The sequence below is a fragment of the Salmo salar genome, chromosome 04 (genome assembly GCF_965601325.2).
Source record: "Salmo salar chromosome 04, fSalSal1, whole genome shotgun sequence".
Classification (NCBI taxonomy): Eukaryota; Metazoa; Chordata; class Actinopteri; order Salmoniformes; family Salmonidae; genus Salmo; species Salmo salar.
Window position 1 is genome coordinate 47672715 of NC_138294.1, and position 18615 is coordinate 47691329.

Genomic DNA, 18615 nt, shown 5'->3' on the forward strand with positions numbered 1-18615 from the left:
AGTCTCCAGGCTTTGGTGAATACATTTCCTTTACATGCAGCCATAAGGGTAGGTATGTGAAAGCTCAGTGGAATGGTGTCTGTTCATTCCGTTATGGAATGCTATTACATTTTTCTCTGACTGATGCCTTTATATTAAGGACGTAAACAATTCACCGATACACATCGTTCCCTGATTCAAATGTTCATATATATTTTTTATGTACATATTCTTATTCATTCCTTTACACTTGTGTATATAAGATAATTGTTGTGAAATTGTTAGGTTAGATTACTCGTTGGATATTACTGCGTTGTCGGAAGTAGAAGTACAAGCATTTCGCTACACTCGCATTAACTAACATCTGCTAACCATGTGTATGTGACAAATAAAATTTGATTTGATGTTTTAGACACGACTGCATCAGTTCGCGGATCCCAAACTGATCCAAATGTAGCATGCAACGGTCAGAAAATGTATTCAAACGTTACGAATTGCCGATCCACATTTTATTTCTACTCGTATTGCTTTCTTTCTACCTTCTGAAAATATCTCTATTGTGACAACTGATGCGTCCTCTTCTTTAGTGTCAAAATAAGTATGTAACTGTTTTGACAGTCACTGATTCACAAGTCATTTTGCATGCCAAACAACCCTATGGAATATCAGTAGCCTAGTCAAAGTGCGCACTGTGCACAGCTTGGCGCGTTGTTCCTGATTTTGCACATCTGTGCGGCACCTTCAGCATGCTAAAATGGCTTGCATGATACTGGGGTTTTAAAGTTGATGTCATTTGTTAGGTTATTGTTATCTACGGTGCCTTCAAAAAGTATTAATACCCCTTGACTTATTCCACATTTTGTTGTGTTCCAGCCTGAATTCAAAAATAATTAAATTGACACAATACCCCATAATGACAGTGAAAACATGTTTTTAGAAATGTCTGCATATGTATTGAAAATGAAACGGACATAATCAATTTACATAAGTATTCACACCCTTGAGTTCAATACATGCTAGAATCACCTTTGGCAGTGATTGTACCTGTAAGTCTCTAAGAGGTTTCCACACCTGGATTGTTTAGCATTGATTATTTTCAAAATTCTTCAAGCTGTCAAACTGGTTCTTAATCATTGCTAGACAACAATTTTCAGGTCTTGCCACAGATTTTCAAGTAGATTGAAGTCAAAATGGTGACTTGGCCACTCAGGAACATTCAATCAAATCAAAGTTTATTTGTCACGTGCGCCGAATACAACAGGTGAAATGCTTAGTTACAGGCTCTAACCAATAGTGTGAAAAAAAGGTAGGTGTGTGTGTGTGTGTGTGTGTGTGTGTGTGTGTGTGTGTGTGTGTGTGTGTGTGTGTGTGTGTGTGTGTGTGTGTGTGTGTGTGTGTGTGTGTGTAAAGAAATAAAACAACAGTAAAAAATACATTTGAAAATAAGAGTAGCAAGGCTATATACATACACCGGTTAGTCAGGCTTATTGAGGTAGTATGTAGGTATGGTTAAAGTGACTATGCATATATGATGAACAGAGAGTAGCAGTAGCGTAAAAGGAGGGGTTGGCGGGAGGTGGGACACAATGCAGATAGCCCGGTTAGCCAATGTGCAGGAGCACTGGTTGGTCGGGCCAATTGAGGTAGTATGTACATGTAGGTATGGTTAAAGTGACTATGCATATAAGATAAACAGAGAGTAGCAGCAGCGTAAAAGAGGGGTTGGGGGGGCACACAATGCAAATAGTCTGGGTAACCATTGGTTACCTGTTCAGAAGTCTTATGGCTTGGGGGAAAAAACTGTTGAGAAGCCTTTTTGTCCTAGACTTGGCACTCCGGTACCGCTTGCCATGCGGTAGTAAAGAGAACAGTCTATGACTGGGGTGGCTGGGGTCTTTGACAATTTTTAGGGCCTTCCTCTGACACCGCCTGGTGTAGAGGTCCTGGATGGCAGGAAACTTTGCCCCAGTGATGTATTGGGCCGTACGCACTACCCTCTGAAGTGCCTTGCGGTCAGAGGCCGAGCAATTGCTGTACCAGGCAGTGATGCAACTGGTCAGGATGCTCTCGATGTTGCAGTTGTAGAACCTTTTGAGGATCTCAGGACCCAGAATAGGCTTTGTCGTGCCCTCTTCACGACTGTCTTGGTGTGTTTGGACCATTCTAGTTTGTTTTTGATGTGGACACCAAGGAATTTGAAGCTCTCAACCTGCTCCACTACAGCCCCGTCGATGAGAATGGGGACGTGCTCGGTGCTCCTTTTCCTGTAGTCCACAATCATCTCCTTAGTCTTGGTTACGTTGAGGGACAGGTTGTTATTCTGGCACCTCCCGGCCAGGTCTCTGACCTCCCTATAGGCTGTCTCGTCGTTGTCGGTGATCAGGCCTACCTACCACTGTTGTGTCGTTTGCAAACTTAATGATAGTGTTGGACTCATGCCTGGCCATGCAGGCGTGGGTGAACAGGGAGTGCAGGAGGGGACTGAGCACGCACCCCTGGGGAGCTCCAGTGTTGAGGATCAGTGTGGCAGATGTGTTGCTACCTACCCTGGGGGCGACTCATCAGGAAGTCCAGGATCCAGTTGCAGAGGGAGGTGTTTAGTCCCAGGTTCCTTAGCTTAGTGATGAGCTTTGAGGGTAGTATGGTGTTGAATGCAGAGCTGTAGTCAATGAATAGCATTCTCACATAAGTGTTCCTTTTGTCCAGGTGGGAAAGGGCAGTGTGGAGTGCAATAGAGATTGCATCATCTGTGGATCTGTTTGGGCGGTATGCAAATTGGAGTGGGTCTAGGGTTTCTGCGATAATGGTGTTGATGTAAGCCATTACCAGCCTTTCAAAGCACTTCATGGCTACGGACATGAGTGCTAAGGGTCTGTAGTCATTTAGGCAGGTTGCCTTTGTGTTCTTTGGCACAGGGACTATGGTGGTCTGCTTGAAGCATGTTGGTATTACAGACTCAATCAGGGACATGTTGAAAATGTCAGTGAAGATGCCTGCCAGTTGGTCAGCACATGCCCGGAGCACACGTCCTGGTAATCCGTCTGGCCCCGCAGCCTTGTGTATGTTGACCTGTTTAAACGTCTTACTCACGTCGGCTACGGAGAGCGTGATCACACAGTCGTCCGGAACAGCTGATGCTGTCATGCATGCCTCAGTGTTGCTTGCCTCGAAGCGAGAATAGAAGGGATTTAGCTTGTCTTGTAGGCTCGTGTCACTGGGCAGCTCGCGGCTGTGCTTCCCTTTGTAGTCTGTAATAGTTTGCAAGCCCTGTCACATCCGACGTGCGTTGGAGCCGGTGTAGTATGATTCAATCTTAGCCCTGTATTGACGCTTTGCCTGTTTGATGGTTCGTCGCAGGGCATAGCGGGATTTCTTGTAAGCTTCCGGGTTAGAGTCCCGCACCTTGAAAGCGGCAGCTCTACCCTTTAGCTCAGTGCGAATGTTGCCTGTAATCCATGGCTTCTGGTTGGGGTATGTACATCTTCTTGGTAAGCAACTCCAGTGTAGATTTGACCTTGTGTTTTAGGTTACTGTCCTGCTGAAAGGTGAATTCTCCCAGTGTCTGGTGGAAAGCAGACTGAATCAGGTTTTCCTCTAGGATTTTGCCTGTGCTTAGCTCCTTTCAGTTTATATTTTATCCTGAAAACTCCCCAGTCCTTATCGATTACAAGCATACCCATAACATGATGCAGCCACCACTATGCTTAAAAATATGGAGACTGGTACTCAGTCATGTGATGTATTGGATTTGCCCCAAACATTACACTTTGTATTCAGGACAAAAAGTGAATTGCTTTTCCACAATTTTTGCAGTATTACATTAGTGCCTTGTTGCAAACAGGATGCATTTTTATTCTGTATAGGCTTCCTTCATTTCACTTTGTTAATAAGGTTAGTATTGTGGAGTACCTACAATGTTGTTGATCCATCCTCAGTTTTCGCCTATCACAGTCATTAAACTCTAACTGTTTCAAAGTGAAAAGGAAGCCTGTACAGAATAAAATGCATCCTGTTAGCAACAAGGCAAATCCAATACAACACATGACTGAGTACCAGTCTCCATATATTCAAGCGTAGTGGTGGCTGCATCATGTTATGGGTATGCTTGTAGTTGTTAAGGACATGGTGAAATCCCTGAGCAGTTTCCTTCCTCTCCAGCAACTGAATTAGGAAGGACGCCTGTGTCTTTGTAGTGACTGGGTGTATTGATACACCATCCAAAGTGTAATTAATAACTTCACCATGCTCAAAGGGATATTCAATGTCTGCTTTTTATTTCATTTTTCCCATCTACCAGTAGTTGCCCTTCTTTGCGAGGGTTGTTTTTCAAATTCACTGCTCAACTAATGCAGCTTACAGAGATAATTGTATGTGTGTGGTACAGAGACGAGGTAGTCATTCAAAAATCATGTTAAACACTGTTATTGCACACAGAGTCCATGCAACTTATTGTGACTTGTTAAGCACATTTTTAATCCTGAACTCATTTAGGCTTGCCATAACAAAGGGGTTGAATACTTACTGACTCAAGACATTTCAGCTTTCATTTTTTTATTAATTTGTAAACATTTCAAAAAAACAATTCCACTTTGACATTATGGGATATAGTGACTAAACATCTACATTTAATAAAGTTTCAATTCAGGCTGTAACACAACAAAATGTGCAAAAAGGCAAGGGGTGTGAGTGCTTTCTGAAGGCACTGTATGCACTGTTAAAAACGGTGCTTTACCGGAATAAAAGTAAGCTACCGGAGACAACTGTCATTTGAATTGTAGGCACCCCAATCTGATAGTGGTAGTGGGGTGGTAGATGCCTAGCCTCCCTTACAGCTCAGATCAGGTGCCTACATAGTATACACCATAGACATACATCATTTAAACACGCACACAGAGAAGTCGGCTCAGACACATCCAGCTCAGAGAGGCCCAGCTCATGAGCTCGAATTTAGAATGGGAAAATGAATGTGTTTATGCAACAAATCAAATCGCACCTAATAATTTTAAACTATAACGTATCGTTCCTGTATCGGAGCCCATGTATCTAGATACGTATCAAATAATCTTGAAAGGGATAGATGCACATCCCTACTTTATGTAATATGTTAAGTCTTTTCTCTCATCACGCAGGTGGAATGAAGGAACAGGATTTAATGTGCATCAAACTTCATGGTGTCAACCGAATAGGCCTGAAGAAGATCATAGACTTCATCTACACGGCCAAGCTGTCTCTCAACATGGAGAACCTGCAGGACACTCTGGAGGCTGCCAGCTTCCTCCAGATCCTCCCCGTGCTCGACTTCTGCAAGGTCTTTCTCATATCTGGGGTAAGGAGCCTAACACAGCCTGCTCATACAGCCTGCTCATACAGCCTGCTCATACAGCCTGCTCATACAGCCTGCTCATACAGCCTGCTCATACAGCCTGCTCATACAGCCTGCTCAGCCCCCCCAGAACCAGCCAGGGGAATTATACACAGCAGTTTAAGATGCCCCCGGCTACTGTACTCAACTGCTTACTTTAATGTCTACATGTGGACTTGCATTGGGATGAATGCACTGTCTCAGGTCTAACACTCGTGAACTTTTGTTAGACCTGAGATTTATTATACCTGGTCTAACATGGCTAGTGGCTAGCTTTTCTCATAGGCCAACCTAGCATAATCCACGATGCTGAGGATGACCAGCTGAGCACATAATTATATCCTGTAACAGATTCCATATCAGCCAATTCAATTCTTAGATGTAGTTGGACGTGATCCAACATGTTTTCAGGAAAGCGCCCTTACCAGAAGTCCACTGACACGTTCTGATGATCATAGTAGATCACGTATGGAAATGTGTCTGGCCAAATAGTTCTCGTTGTAGAGTGCCTAGTTCCTGACAATTTACATAACTTGCAGCGTAGGTTTGAATCCCCCGTTGGATGTAAAAACATGTTTTCATTCTAAATATTAATTGGGTTAGTGTGTTGAGAAGGGAAGTACAGTCAACACATTGACAATAAAGATTAAGAATTAATTCAATAAGGAGCAACTTTTCAGTCTTGTCCACAAACACACTGCTATGTCCTAATAATCATATATTGCATATTGTTAGCATAAATGGACGTGTACACCTAAAAAAGGTTTTGGATGCATTTTTATAATCTGCTACTTTGTCACATTTGCCCTATTTCGCTTGTTGGGACCTGCAGTGGAGCTTTTTCTCCTTAAAAAAAAACCTTACCCCGAATTGGTTTCGTGAGGTCCCTAGCAATTTCCCAGACCTAGTATCACTCTGGTGGCCAAGTTGACCAGTTTAACAAATGTGATTGGATGGTGGCTCTGCCGTGTAAGGTCTCTGATAGGTTGATTCTGTTACCAGATAGAATTATGTGCTCCGCTGGTAGTCCTCAGTAACACGGCTAATTGTGCCAGGTTGGCCTTTGAGAAAAGCTAGCTGCTAGCCATTTTAGACCACAGGTAAAAACCATGGGTCTAAGCAAAAGTTTGTGTGTGATTACAAGTGGTTGCTTCTCACTGCTTTCCCTTTCTTGGCTGCAGGTGTCCCTGGATAACTGTGTGGAGGTGGGGCGCATCGCTAACGCATACAATCTCACTGAGGTAGACAAATACGTCAACAACTTCATCCTCAAGAACTTCCCCTCGTTGCTGGGCACGGGGGACTTTGTCAAGCTGCCCTTTGAGCGGCTGGCCTTCGTTCTGTCCAGTAACAGTCTGAAGCACTGCAGCGAGCTGGATCTGTTCAAGGCTGCATGCCGCTGGCTCCGCTATGAGGACGGACGCATGGACCACGCCCCCAAGCTTATGAAGAACATCCGCTTCCCCCTCATGAACCCCCAGGAGCTCATCAACCACGTGCAGACTGTGGACTTTATGCGCACCGACAACACATGCGTCAACCTCCTCTTGGAGGCCAGTAACTACCAGATGATGCCCTACATGCAGCCAGTCATGCAGTCAGAGAGGACGGCCATCCGCTCAGACAGCGGCCACCTGGTCACCCTGGGCGGCGTCCTGCGCCAGCAGCTGGTGGTCAGTAAGGAGCTGCGTCTGTTTGACGAGAAGGCCCACGAGTGGAAGGCGCTGGCGCCCATGGACGCCCCGCGCTACCAGCACGGAATTGCCGTCATCGGAAACTTCCTCTACGTGGTGGGAGGCCAGAGCAACTATGACACCAAAGGCAAGACGGCGGTGGACACGGTGTTCCGGTACGATCCGCGCTACAATAAGTGGATGCAGGTGGCGTGCCTTAACGAGAAACGCACCTTCTTCCACCTCAGCGCTCTCAAAGGACACCTCTATGCCGTGGGCGGCCGCAACGCTGCGGGAGAGCTGGGTGAGTTTAATTAATTACGCACAGCTTATTACTCTGCTTTTAGTCCTGCTCTAATGCTGCAACATACACTACATGGCTAAAAGTATGTGGACAACTGCTGTTCGAACATCTCATTCCAAAATCATGGGCATTAATATGGAAGTGGTCCTCCCTTCGCTGCTGTAACAGCCTCCACACTTCTGGGAAGGCTTTCCACTAGATGTTGGAACATTTCTGCGGGGACTTGCTTCCATTCAGCCAAAAGAGCATTAGTGAGGTTGGGCATTGATGTTGGGCGATTAGGCCTGGCTCACAGTCAGGGTTCCAATTCATCCCAAAGGTGTTTGAGGGAGTTGAGGACAGGGCTTTGTGCAGGCCAGTCAAGTTCTTCCTCACCAATCTCGACAAACCATTTCTGTATGGACCTTGCTTTGTGAATGCTGGGCATTGTCATGCTGAAACAGGAAAGAGCCTTCCCCAAACTGTTGCCACAAAGTTGGAAGCACAGAATCATTTAGCGTTAAGATTTCCCTTCCCTGGAATGAAGGGAAGGGAAGCAATGAAAAACAGCCCCAGACAATTATTCCTCCTCCACCAAACTTTACAGTTGGCACTATACATTCGGGGATGTTGCGTTCTCCTGGCCAGTGGCGGATTTAGGTATAGGCGACATGGGCAGCTGCCCAGGGCGGCATCTTGCCGAGGGCGGCACGGGACACCTGCACAAAAAAATTAGGAATGGTGACATTTGCGCGATCGATTTTCTATTGCTCATTTGCACGTCATGTCACCTTGTGGGACTGTGGGTCAATTAACCTTGTTGGAGTGGGCACCCTGATTCTAGTTTGTGAGCTAGGCAGGCTACTGCCTGGGAAGGTCTCCCACTCAGAAGTACGAGATAAGGAGGAAGGCGGGGGTAGGTTGACCACAGGTCTCCCCACTGGAAGCCCGAGGTAGGGTAGAGTTGGGGGAATCTATCAAATAGCGCACCTCTGTTGTACAGTACTAATGCAATTAGTAAAATCAGTCACACTACGAAATGCTACCAAATAATCCACAGTTAATTTGTAATACTGTCAAGATATAATTTCACAGACATATTGTTGCATTTTTTTCTGGTTTGTGTGAAATCGTTAAGAATAATATAAAAGCAGTCTGCACACCACCAAGGTGAATTGGTTTAGTCTTGACTCTTGGTTGACAGTGTTGGGGGATGAGTAATGTATTGATGCTCGAGTGCCAAATTATTATCTAGTCTTATTTTTTTTGTCTTATTTTTGTATATAAACTCAGCAAACTTATTTTCAGCAAACTTAACATTTGTATGAACATAACAAGATTCAACAACTGAGACATACACTGAACAAGTTCCACAGACATGTGACTAATAGAAGTGGAATAATGTGTCCCTGAACAAAGGGTGGGTCAAAATCAAAAGTAACAGTCAGTATCTGGTGTGGCCACCAGCTGCATTAAGTACTGCAGTGCATCTCCTCCTCATGGACTGCACCATATTTGCCAGTTCTTCCTGTGAGATGTTACCCCACTCTTCCACCAAGGCACCTACAAGTTCCTGGACATTTCTGGGGGGAATGGCCCTAGCCCTCACCCTCTGATCCAACAGGTCCCAGATGTGCTCAATGGGATTGAGATCCAGGCTCTTCGCTGGCCATGGCAGAACACTGACATTCCTGATTGCAGAAAATCACGCATAGAATGAGCGGTATGGCTGGTGGTATTGTCATGCTGGAGGGTCATGTCAGGATGAGCCTGCAGGAAGGGTACCACATGAGGGAGCTGGATGTCTTCCCTGTAACGCACAGCGTTGAGATTGCCTGCAATGACAACAAGATCAGTCCGATGATGCTGTGACACACCGCCCCAGACCATGACGGACCCTCCACCTCTAAATCGATCCCGCTCCAGAGTACAGGCCTCGGTGTAACGCTCATTCCTTTGATAAACGCGAATCCGACCATCACCCCTGGTGAGACAAAACCGTGACCTGTCCTGTCTGGTCCAGCGACGGTGGGTTTGTGCCCATAGGCGACGTTGTTGCCGGGGATGTCTGCCTAACAGGCCCTCAGTCCAGCCTCTCTCAGCCTAATATGGGCCGTCTGAGCACTGATGGAGGGATTGGGCAGTTGTTGTTGCTATCTTGTACCTGTCCCGCAGGTGTGATGTTCGGATGTACCGATCCTGTGCAGCTGTTGTTACACGTGGTCTGCCACTGCAAGGACGATCAGCTGTCTGTCCTGTCTCCCTGTAGCGCTGTCTTAGGCGTCTCACAGTACGGACATTGCAATTTATTGCCCTGGCCACATCTGCAGTCCTCATGCCTCTTTGCAGCATGCCTAAGGCACGTTCACGCAGATGAGCAGGGACCCTGGGCATTTTTCTTTTGGTGTTTTTCATAGTCAGTAGAAAGGCCTCTTTAGTGTCCTAAGTTTTCATAACTGTGACCTTTATTTAACTAGGCAAGTCAGTTAAGAAAAAAATCTTATTTTCAATGACGGCCTAGGAACAATGGGTTTAACTGCCTGTTCAGGGGCAGAACGACAGATTTGTACCTTGTCAGCTCGGGGATTCGAACTTGCAACCTTTCAGTTACTAGTCCAAAGCTCTAACCACTAGGCTACCCAGCCGCCCCAATTGTTTATGGTTCATAGATCAAGCATGGGAAACAGTGTTTAAACTCTTTACAATGAAGATCTGTGAAGTTATTTGGATTTTTACGAATTATCTTTGAAAGACAGGGTTCTGAAAAAGGTATGTTTCCTTTTTGCTGAGTTTATTTTTGTATTTAAATAGTTTTATGTGTTATGATTATTTATTTGTGGTGTTCCAAATGTCTGAATAAAAATTACAGTTAGTGCAGAATGGTGCTTTTTTGGGGGGGTCGCTGAAGGGGGGGGTTCGCCCAGGGAGCCATACAAGCTAGAACTGCCACTGCTCCTGGCATCCACCCAACCCAGATTCGTCCGTCGGACTGCCAGATGGTGAAGCGTGATTCATCACTACAGAGAAGGCGTTTCCACTGCTCCGGAGTCCAATGGCGGCAAGCTTTACACCACTCCAGTCAACACTTGGCATTGTGCATTGTGATCTTAGACTTATGTGCGGCTGCTCATCCATGGAAACACGCTTTAGCACTCGGCGGTCCCGTTCTGTGAGCTTGTGTGGCCTACCTGAGCCATTGTTGCTCCTAGATGTTTCCACTTCACAATAACAGCACTTACAGTTGACCAGGGCAGTTCTAGCAGGGCAGAAATTTGACAAACTGACTTGTTGAAAGGTGGTATCCTATGACAGTGCCACATTGAAAGTCACTGAGCTCTTCAATAAGCCCATTCTTCTGGCAATTTTTGTCTATGGAGATTGCATGGCTGTGTGCTAGATTGTATACACCTGTCAGCAACGGTTGTGGCTGAAATAGCCATATCCACTAATTTGTAGGCGTGTCCACATACTTTTGTATAGGTATCTGGGTATGTTCGGAAAGGACATTTCATGGGAAATGGTCAAAGGCAAGCACAAGGTGCACACTGTAACAATGTAGCATTGTATCAGCATAGATGCCAACCAATTCACAGCGTAATGGTGTAGCACAGGTGCACATATAGCATGGCTGTGTGATTATGATTATAGCCCTGAACCAGAGTGTAGTATGAGATGAGGGAGGACCAGCTGCAGCCAGACCCTGTGAACAACAGCAGCAGACGCAACAACAGGGAGAGGAGAGGAGAAAGGAGGTGGTCAGAGCCAGGGAGACGGCCAAGTGGAATGTTTGTAAGTAGTATTCCAGAACACTGAGCTGATGTCAGTGCCCAGCCCAGCACCTAGTCAGCACCTAATTGCAGAGTGCAGACCACAGAGTGGTGCCACCCTCTAATTGTAGAGCCCATGGGGCAGGCTGGCCAGGTCATGCTATCCGTTCTTGTCCTCTGGGCTCTGGTCTATAATTACCACAGTGGGCGAGGCTTCTCATGGTCATGGCCCTCCTGTGTGTGTGTATGTGCACTAGTTCACTCTGAATGGGTAGAACTCACCCATGCCCCATTTCCTTGAGGATTTACACCGGTGCTTTACCAAAAATCCTCAGAGTTTAGTGTGTCCACCTCCACGGCCTGGCTCCTGGGACTCACTGTGTCATAGCCTCAGTGGACCTGCTCTGACTTGGCGTCAAAGTAAGACCGCTGGGGCTTTTTGGTAGAACCTGACCGATTTTATCGGTTAACCTACTTTTAGGGTTGCACTTACATAACAATGACTAACTGTGAACACGGGTTTACGTCTTCGATGGTTAACATTTCACAAAGCAACAGTTTTGATTATGCAGAGGTTGTTGATTCTGCTCTTCACAAGTCCTCAGTGTGTACCTATGAAACACTCATTTCCCAGGGGTGTGTACTAGTGAAAAGCAGCACCAGTGTCCTGTGCTGGTCACTGCCTGTTATCCTCGGGAAGCCAGTCTGGCACTCAGACATTCTATCAATTGTTTCAGACGCAGCCCAGATTTCAGCCTTTTGTACATCCTTATGATGTAACCATGCGGAGGAGGGAGGGTTTTGAAACCTTGATTTGCGACAGGTTCTGTCATCTTATTTGAAAAGATTTAAAGAACATGAAAGGCTCCCCTCGGTCAGTGTTGTGACACACACAAACAGATGTGTTAAACCTAAGTTATGATGGATGACATGGTTATATTTGCAGGTTTACGGGCCAACCATCCTGTTTATACCTCTATGGCCACTCTCCATAACTTTCCATGTGGAAGCTTGTCATATTAATCCAATCTACTAGGACAACCAGAGTACAAACATTGGAGGAACAATGATAGCACTGCTATCTCTGTTTCAATAATGTAGGAAGCTCTTGTAAATATAGCAGCATGCAACCAAAGCTCTTGAGCACTCATTTGCATTTATACCTTAAAGCACCAAGCACTCTGGAGACGAGTGCAAATGTACTTGGTAGCGAGACAGACCTATTATTTAATTTATTAGATTTGGATATTTTTCAGAATGCATTCTTGCAAATCATCAGTTATTGTTTAGTGGTGGATAGAGAAAGAACAGAAGACTAATTACTGTTGTTCTAATGAATCACTAATGCCTGCTGCTGCGATTGTAGTCTCCCAGTAAAATTTCTTAAAATATATTTATTCTTAGAATGATTTGGACTGTTAATAAGGCCTAGGTTGCCTCCCCTTTGACAAGTTCTCATATCAAATATCTGTGACGTGAGAACGATGAAACGTGATGTAGGTCTAATGTGAGTGTGAACGCTGTGGCCCTACGTTAGTGATGCTTTGAATTGGAGTACATCCATTTGGTTCACTGGGACTTCTATGTCAGAGCTGTAGCCAGAGCTCTTTCTATTTGGGCCTGGATTAGACCCAAAGTAAGCCCATATTGAGTCTCAGCCAGGAATTTGTCTATTTGTGCCAAAATGGTGCTGATTTGACTCTTGGGATCTGTTTACTCTCACATTCAGCACACAAAGCACATCAGTAAAGAGAGTGGAGGGTCCAGGAAGATCCTCTTGACTATGATATAATCAGAGCATTATGAGATCACCTATGGAGACCTGTGTTTGTCTTAGACCTGGGGCCCTCACGAAAGATGGGCCATTTCCCACAGGCAGGAACACACTCACTAACTGGGCCAACCGATCAATACTGCGAGGTCAGGGTTATTGCATGTTGTGACCAAGAAATAGGAGGATTGAGTGTTTGACCTCATCGCCTGGACAGCCCAGTTTCTCCTTTAGGCTACATGATGATATCCTACTTCTAACTGACATATGGAGACTCCTCTACCAGTCTTCCTGTGTGCCAGCCAGCTTGAGAAATCAGCTTTGCACTCTGTCTGGAAACTTGATTGGACAAATCTTTTTCTGACCTAACAAATCACTGCATAATTGAGTGCCCAGACGGTGTAGAGTGAACATCCCAGTCTGGCCCTCAGGCTAGCCTACACCACCACTGAATAATTTTAAGTGCCTTTTGCCCCCAATTTTAAGTGCTGAGGCGGTGTGCCCTAATAGGAAGTTTGCTGTGTGCTGCTCACCCTGCACTATCAGCTAAAACATAAATATCACTGTCATGTCTACTTCTGATAAGCTGCTCAGTAATACAATCAAAACAGTCAACCATCCCAGAAAAGTGTTAAAAATAGCCTGACTGATCTCTGAAGCTCACTTAGATAATATCGTTGATGATATAGTGGTAGCTATTGTCGTGTCTTTGGCATCATTAAAACTGAAGACATATTTATAAAATAACTCTCTAATTATTATTACGCGATTAAACTGATTAACCTGTTATGGCTAGGGGGCAGTATTTTCACGGCTGGATAAAAAACGTACCCGATTTAATCTGGTTACCACTCCTACCCAGTAACTAGAATATGCATATACTTATTACATATGGATAGAAAACACCCTAAAGTTTCTAAAACTGTTTGAATGGTGTCTGTGAGTATAACAGAACTCATTTGGCAGGCAAAAACCTGACAAGGTTTCAGGCAGGAAGTGGCCTGTCTGACAAGGTGTCGTTCTTCTTGTCTCTGTTTATTGAAGAGTGAGGATCTTAGCTGTCCCGTGACACTTCCTACGGCTGCCATAGGGTCTCAGAAGGCGGTAAAAAGCTGAATCGTGGCTTTGCAGGCTCTGGCTGAAAAAAAGTAGCGCGTTTGGGTAGTGGCTGGTTACAGTACTGTGAGACTCAGGCTCGTGCCCGCGTCGACCGAAAGCTTTGTTTACTTTCCTCTGTTTAGCTAAAAGGAGATTCACGGTCGGAATATTATCGCTTTTTTACGAGAAAAATGGCATAAAAATGGATTTTAAACAGCGGTTGACATGCTTCGAAGTACGGTAATGGAATATTTAGATTTTTTTTGTCACGAATTGCGCCATGCGCACGACCCTGATTTACCATTTCAGATAGTGTCTGGGACGCACGAACAAAACGCCGCTATTCGGATATAACGATGGATTATTTTGGACCAAACCAACATTTGTTATTGAAGTAGCAGTCCTGGGAGTGCATTCTGACGAAGACAACAAAAGGTAATCAAACTTTTATAATAGTAAACCTGATATTGGTGAGTGCTAAACTTGCCGGGTGTCTAAATAGCTAGCCCGTGATGCCTGGGCTATGTACTTAGAATATTGCAAAATGTGCATTCACCAAAAAGCTATTTTAAAATCGGACATATCGAGTGCATAGAGGAGTTCTGTATCTATAATTCTTAAAATAATTGTTATGCTTTTTGTGAACGTTTATCGTGAGTAATTTAGTAAATTCTTAGTGAATTCGCCGGAAGTTTGCGGGGGGTATGCTAGTTCTGAACGTCACATGCTAATGTAAAAAGCAGTTTTTTTATATAAATATGAACTTGGTTGAACAAAACATGCATGTATTGTATAACATAATGTCCTAGGGTTGTCATCTGATGAAGATCATCAAAGGTTAGTGCTGCATTTAGCTGTCTTCTGGGTTTTTGTGACATTATATGCTAGCTTGAAAAATGGGTGTCTGATTATTTCTGGCTTGGTACTCTGCTGACATAATCTAATGTTTTGCTTTCGTTGTAAAGCCTTTTTGAAATCGGACAGTGTGGTTAGATAAAGGAGAGTCTTATCTTTAAAATGCTGTGAAATAGTCATATGTTTGAAAAATTGAAGTTTTTGTATTTTTGAGGAATTTGTAATTCGCGCCACGCCTATCATTGGATATTGGAGCAGGTGTTCCGCTAGCGGAACGTCTAGATGTAAGAGGTTAATCGTGTAACTGTAATTAACTAGAAAGTCGGGGCACCAAGGAAAATATTCAGATTACAAAGTTCTAATTTTCCTAATATAACTTTCAGATATTTTAATATCTGATCACTTGGTCTTCTGATTAATGACATATTCTTTACCTCACGTCAGTCTCATTCCAAACGTCGTAAATTGTTAGTTATCTGCACGAACCCAGTCTTCACTATGAGTCATCCATACATCAATTGTCTTAAAATAATTTATTTACTAACTAGGTAATTCACAGAAATGCATAACAAACAGTAGATATCGTTACAAAGAAATTATAGGGGAATGTGCCCTAGTTGGCTAAACCGGCATGGCGGCTTGTTAGACAAAAGGGGAGTGGGGGGGGGGTCAGCTGAGAAGGCACTACAGAGTTGATAATTATAACAATTGAAATACTAATCCTTTGCACATGAACGCTCACTCATTCGGGAACAATTGCAATCAATATATATATTTACGCTCAGTGTGTGGTCGGGATCTCTGTTGAAAAGTTTGTTTCTGGTGGAGAGTCTGTCCGCCCTCTCTCTCTGTCGTGGTTAGAATGGGTAGTTCAGAGTGACATTCATTAATGTCGTTATAGGACAGATGTTTCGGCGGTTGTCAGTCTTCGCGTTCAATGATACCGAATTCCTAGCTGCAGACTAGTAATTAATATCAAAGACTTGTTCTTATTCTGTCGGTATCGATAGTCTAAGAGTTTAACCACGTGGTATGGTTAAAAGTTCAGCAAGAGGAATGCATGGTCAAACCTTGTCCGTCTCATTATCGAGGTAAGCTGGTCTCCAACCTTTAGCCATCTCGTAATTGAGGTAAGCTCGGTCTGGTGATAGAAAACCTAGGTGGGGGTTTTATTCGGAAGAGCAGAAAAGGGCCTGTCCCATGACGCCAGACCATAACTGTGCTCATGGGCGGTCCTCTGATTTATTTAAACTCCAAAGGGAATTGGAGTTTCCTTCATTAAACAGTCCAAAATCACATTACACAATTTCACAAACAGTTTCATCCTTATTCATTCATTTTATACAACCATTAGATGTAAGTCTCATAGCTGAGGCTATTGTATAAACATGATTATGGTAATGTGGCCGTATTGTCTCTCATGAGTTTCACAAAATTGTACCAAACGGACCAGTTCGTAGCTGGATTCTTCACCGATCTTTTATACCTTCTCCAGAACATAAATGTCGTTCGGTTCTCCAGTTCTGTGAGGTGGAAGAACTCCTTTGTGTTCTCTATGAAACTCACTCTCTCTCTATACTGTGAGAGGGTCTCCTCATAGGAATTTCTGACCACGGCAGCCTGGGTGTGGGAGACAGAGGTAGGGGGATGGTACATAGAAAAGGCTGGTGCAGAGGGAGGGGGTCAACTGTGCTTGCTGTACCCAAAGAGGGCAACGTCATGACACAATGCATTGTTATAACATCTACAGAAAAGACAGAAATGCCAATGGGGGTGGTGTTCCGGTCTATATTCAGAGCCACATTCCAGTAAATCTTCGAGAGGATCTCTTGTACGTCGAATACTGTTGAAGTAATATGGCTACAGGTTAATCTGCCTCACCTAAAGCCCATTCTTGTAGGAAGCTGCTATAGACCACCGAGTGCTAACAGTCAGTATCTGAATAATATGTGTGAAATACTTGATAATGTATGTGATATCAACTGAGAGGTGTATTTTCTGGGTGACCTAAATATTGACTGGCTTTCATCAAGCTGCTCACTCATGAAAAAGCTTCAAACTGTAACCAGTTCCTGCAACCTGGTTTAGGTTATCAGTCAATCTACCAGGGAATTTACAAACAGCACAGGAATGAAATCATCCACATGTACTGAGCACATCTTTACTAATGCTGCTGACATCTGCTGTAAAGCGATATCCAAATCCATTGGATGTAAATCAAATCAAATGTTATTGATCACATACACATGGTTAACATCTGCTAATGCGAGTGTAGCGAAATGCTTGTGCTTCTAGTTCTGACAATAGTAATATCTAACAAATTCACAACAGCTACCTTATACACACATGTAAAGGGATGAATAAGAATATGTACATATAAATATATGTATGGGCGATGGCCGTATATACATATGAGATGAATAATGTAGGATATGTAAACATTTAAAGTGGTATTATTTAAAGTGACTAGTGATACCATTAAGTCAATTTATTAACAAAGAGCTGCAGTCAGTTTCAGAATGGGTGGCAAGAAATGTTAGTTCTAAATATTTCAAAAACTAAACCATTTGGGACAAATCATTCACTAAACCCTAAACCTCAACTAAAACCTGTAATGAATAATGTGGAAATTGAGGAGCCTAAACTGTTTTGAGTAACCCTGGATTGTAAACTGTTATGGTCAAAACATATTGATGCATCAGTAGCTAAGATGGGGAGAGGTCTGTCCATAATAAAGCGCTGCTCTGCCTTAACAACAATATCAACAAGGCACGTCCTGCAGGCTCTAGTTTTGTCGCACCTAGACTACTGCCCAGACGTGTGGTCAGGTGCCACACAGATGGATTTGGGAAAATTACAACTGGCCCAGACCACGGCTGGCCCTTAAATGTTTGCGTAGAGCTAACATTAATCATATGCATGCCCATCTCTCATGGCTCAAAGTAGAGGAGAAATTGACTTCAACACTATTTGTTTTTTGTAAGTATTGACGTTGAATGCCCGAGCTGTCTGTTTAAACTACTAGCACACAGCTCGAACACCCATGTATACCCCACAAGACATGCCACCAGAGGTCTCTTCACAGTCCAGAATAGACTATGGGAGGTGCACAGTACTACACAGAGCCATGGCTACATGGAACTATTACCCATCAAGTAGCTCACGCAAGCAGTAAAATCAGATTTAAAAAAATATATATACTGCTCAAAAAAATAAAGGGAACACTTAAACAACACAATGTAACTCCAAGTCAATCACACTTCTGTGAAATCAAACTGTCCACTTAGGAAGCAACACTGATTGACAATAAATTTCACATGCTGTTGTGCAAATGGAATAGACAACAGGTGGAAATTATAGGCAATAAGCAAGACACCCCCAATAAAGGAGTGGTTCTGCAGGTGGTGACCATAGACCACTTCTCAGTTCCTATGCTTCCTGGCTGATGTTTTGGTCACTTTTAAATGCTGGCGGTGCTTTCACTCTAGTGGTAGCATGAGACGGAGTCTACAACCCACACAAGTGGCTCAGGTAGTGCAGCTCATCCAGGATAGCACATCAATGCGAGCTGTGGCAAGAAGGTTTGCTGTGTCTGTCAGCGTAGTGTCCAGAGCATGGAGGCGCTACCAGGAGACAGGCCAGTACATCAGGAGACGTGGAGGAGGCCGTAGGAGGGCAACAACCCAGCAACATGACCGCTACCTCCGCCTTTGTACAAGGAGGAGCAGGAGGAGCACTGCCAGAGCCCTGCAAAATGACCTCCAGCAGGCCACAAATGTGCATGTGTCTGCTCAAACGGTCAGAAACAGACTCCATCAGGGTGGTAT

The 18615-nt window shown here is 44.1% G+C and overlaps 1 protein-coding gene across 4 annotated transcripts in view; it reads left to right on the plus strand.

The window, feature by feature from the left end:
- LOC106603113 (kelch-like protein 13) overlaps positions 1 to 18615 on the plus strand; it is a 111598-nt gene that overhangs the window by 81170 nt on the left and 11813 nt on the right. For all 4 annotated transcript variants that reach the window (XM_014196352.3, XM_014196353.3, XM_014196356.3 and 1 more), the window contains 2 exons: positions 5109 to 5305; positions 6523 to 7318. In XM_014196352.3, the coding sequence (XP_014051827.1) occupies positions 5109 to 5305; positions 6523 to 7318 (993 nt within the window). The remainder of the gene's footprint in view (positions 1 to 5108; positions 5306 to 6522; positions 7319 to 18615) is intronic.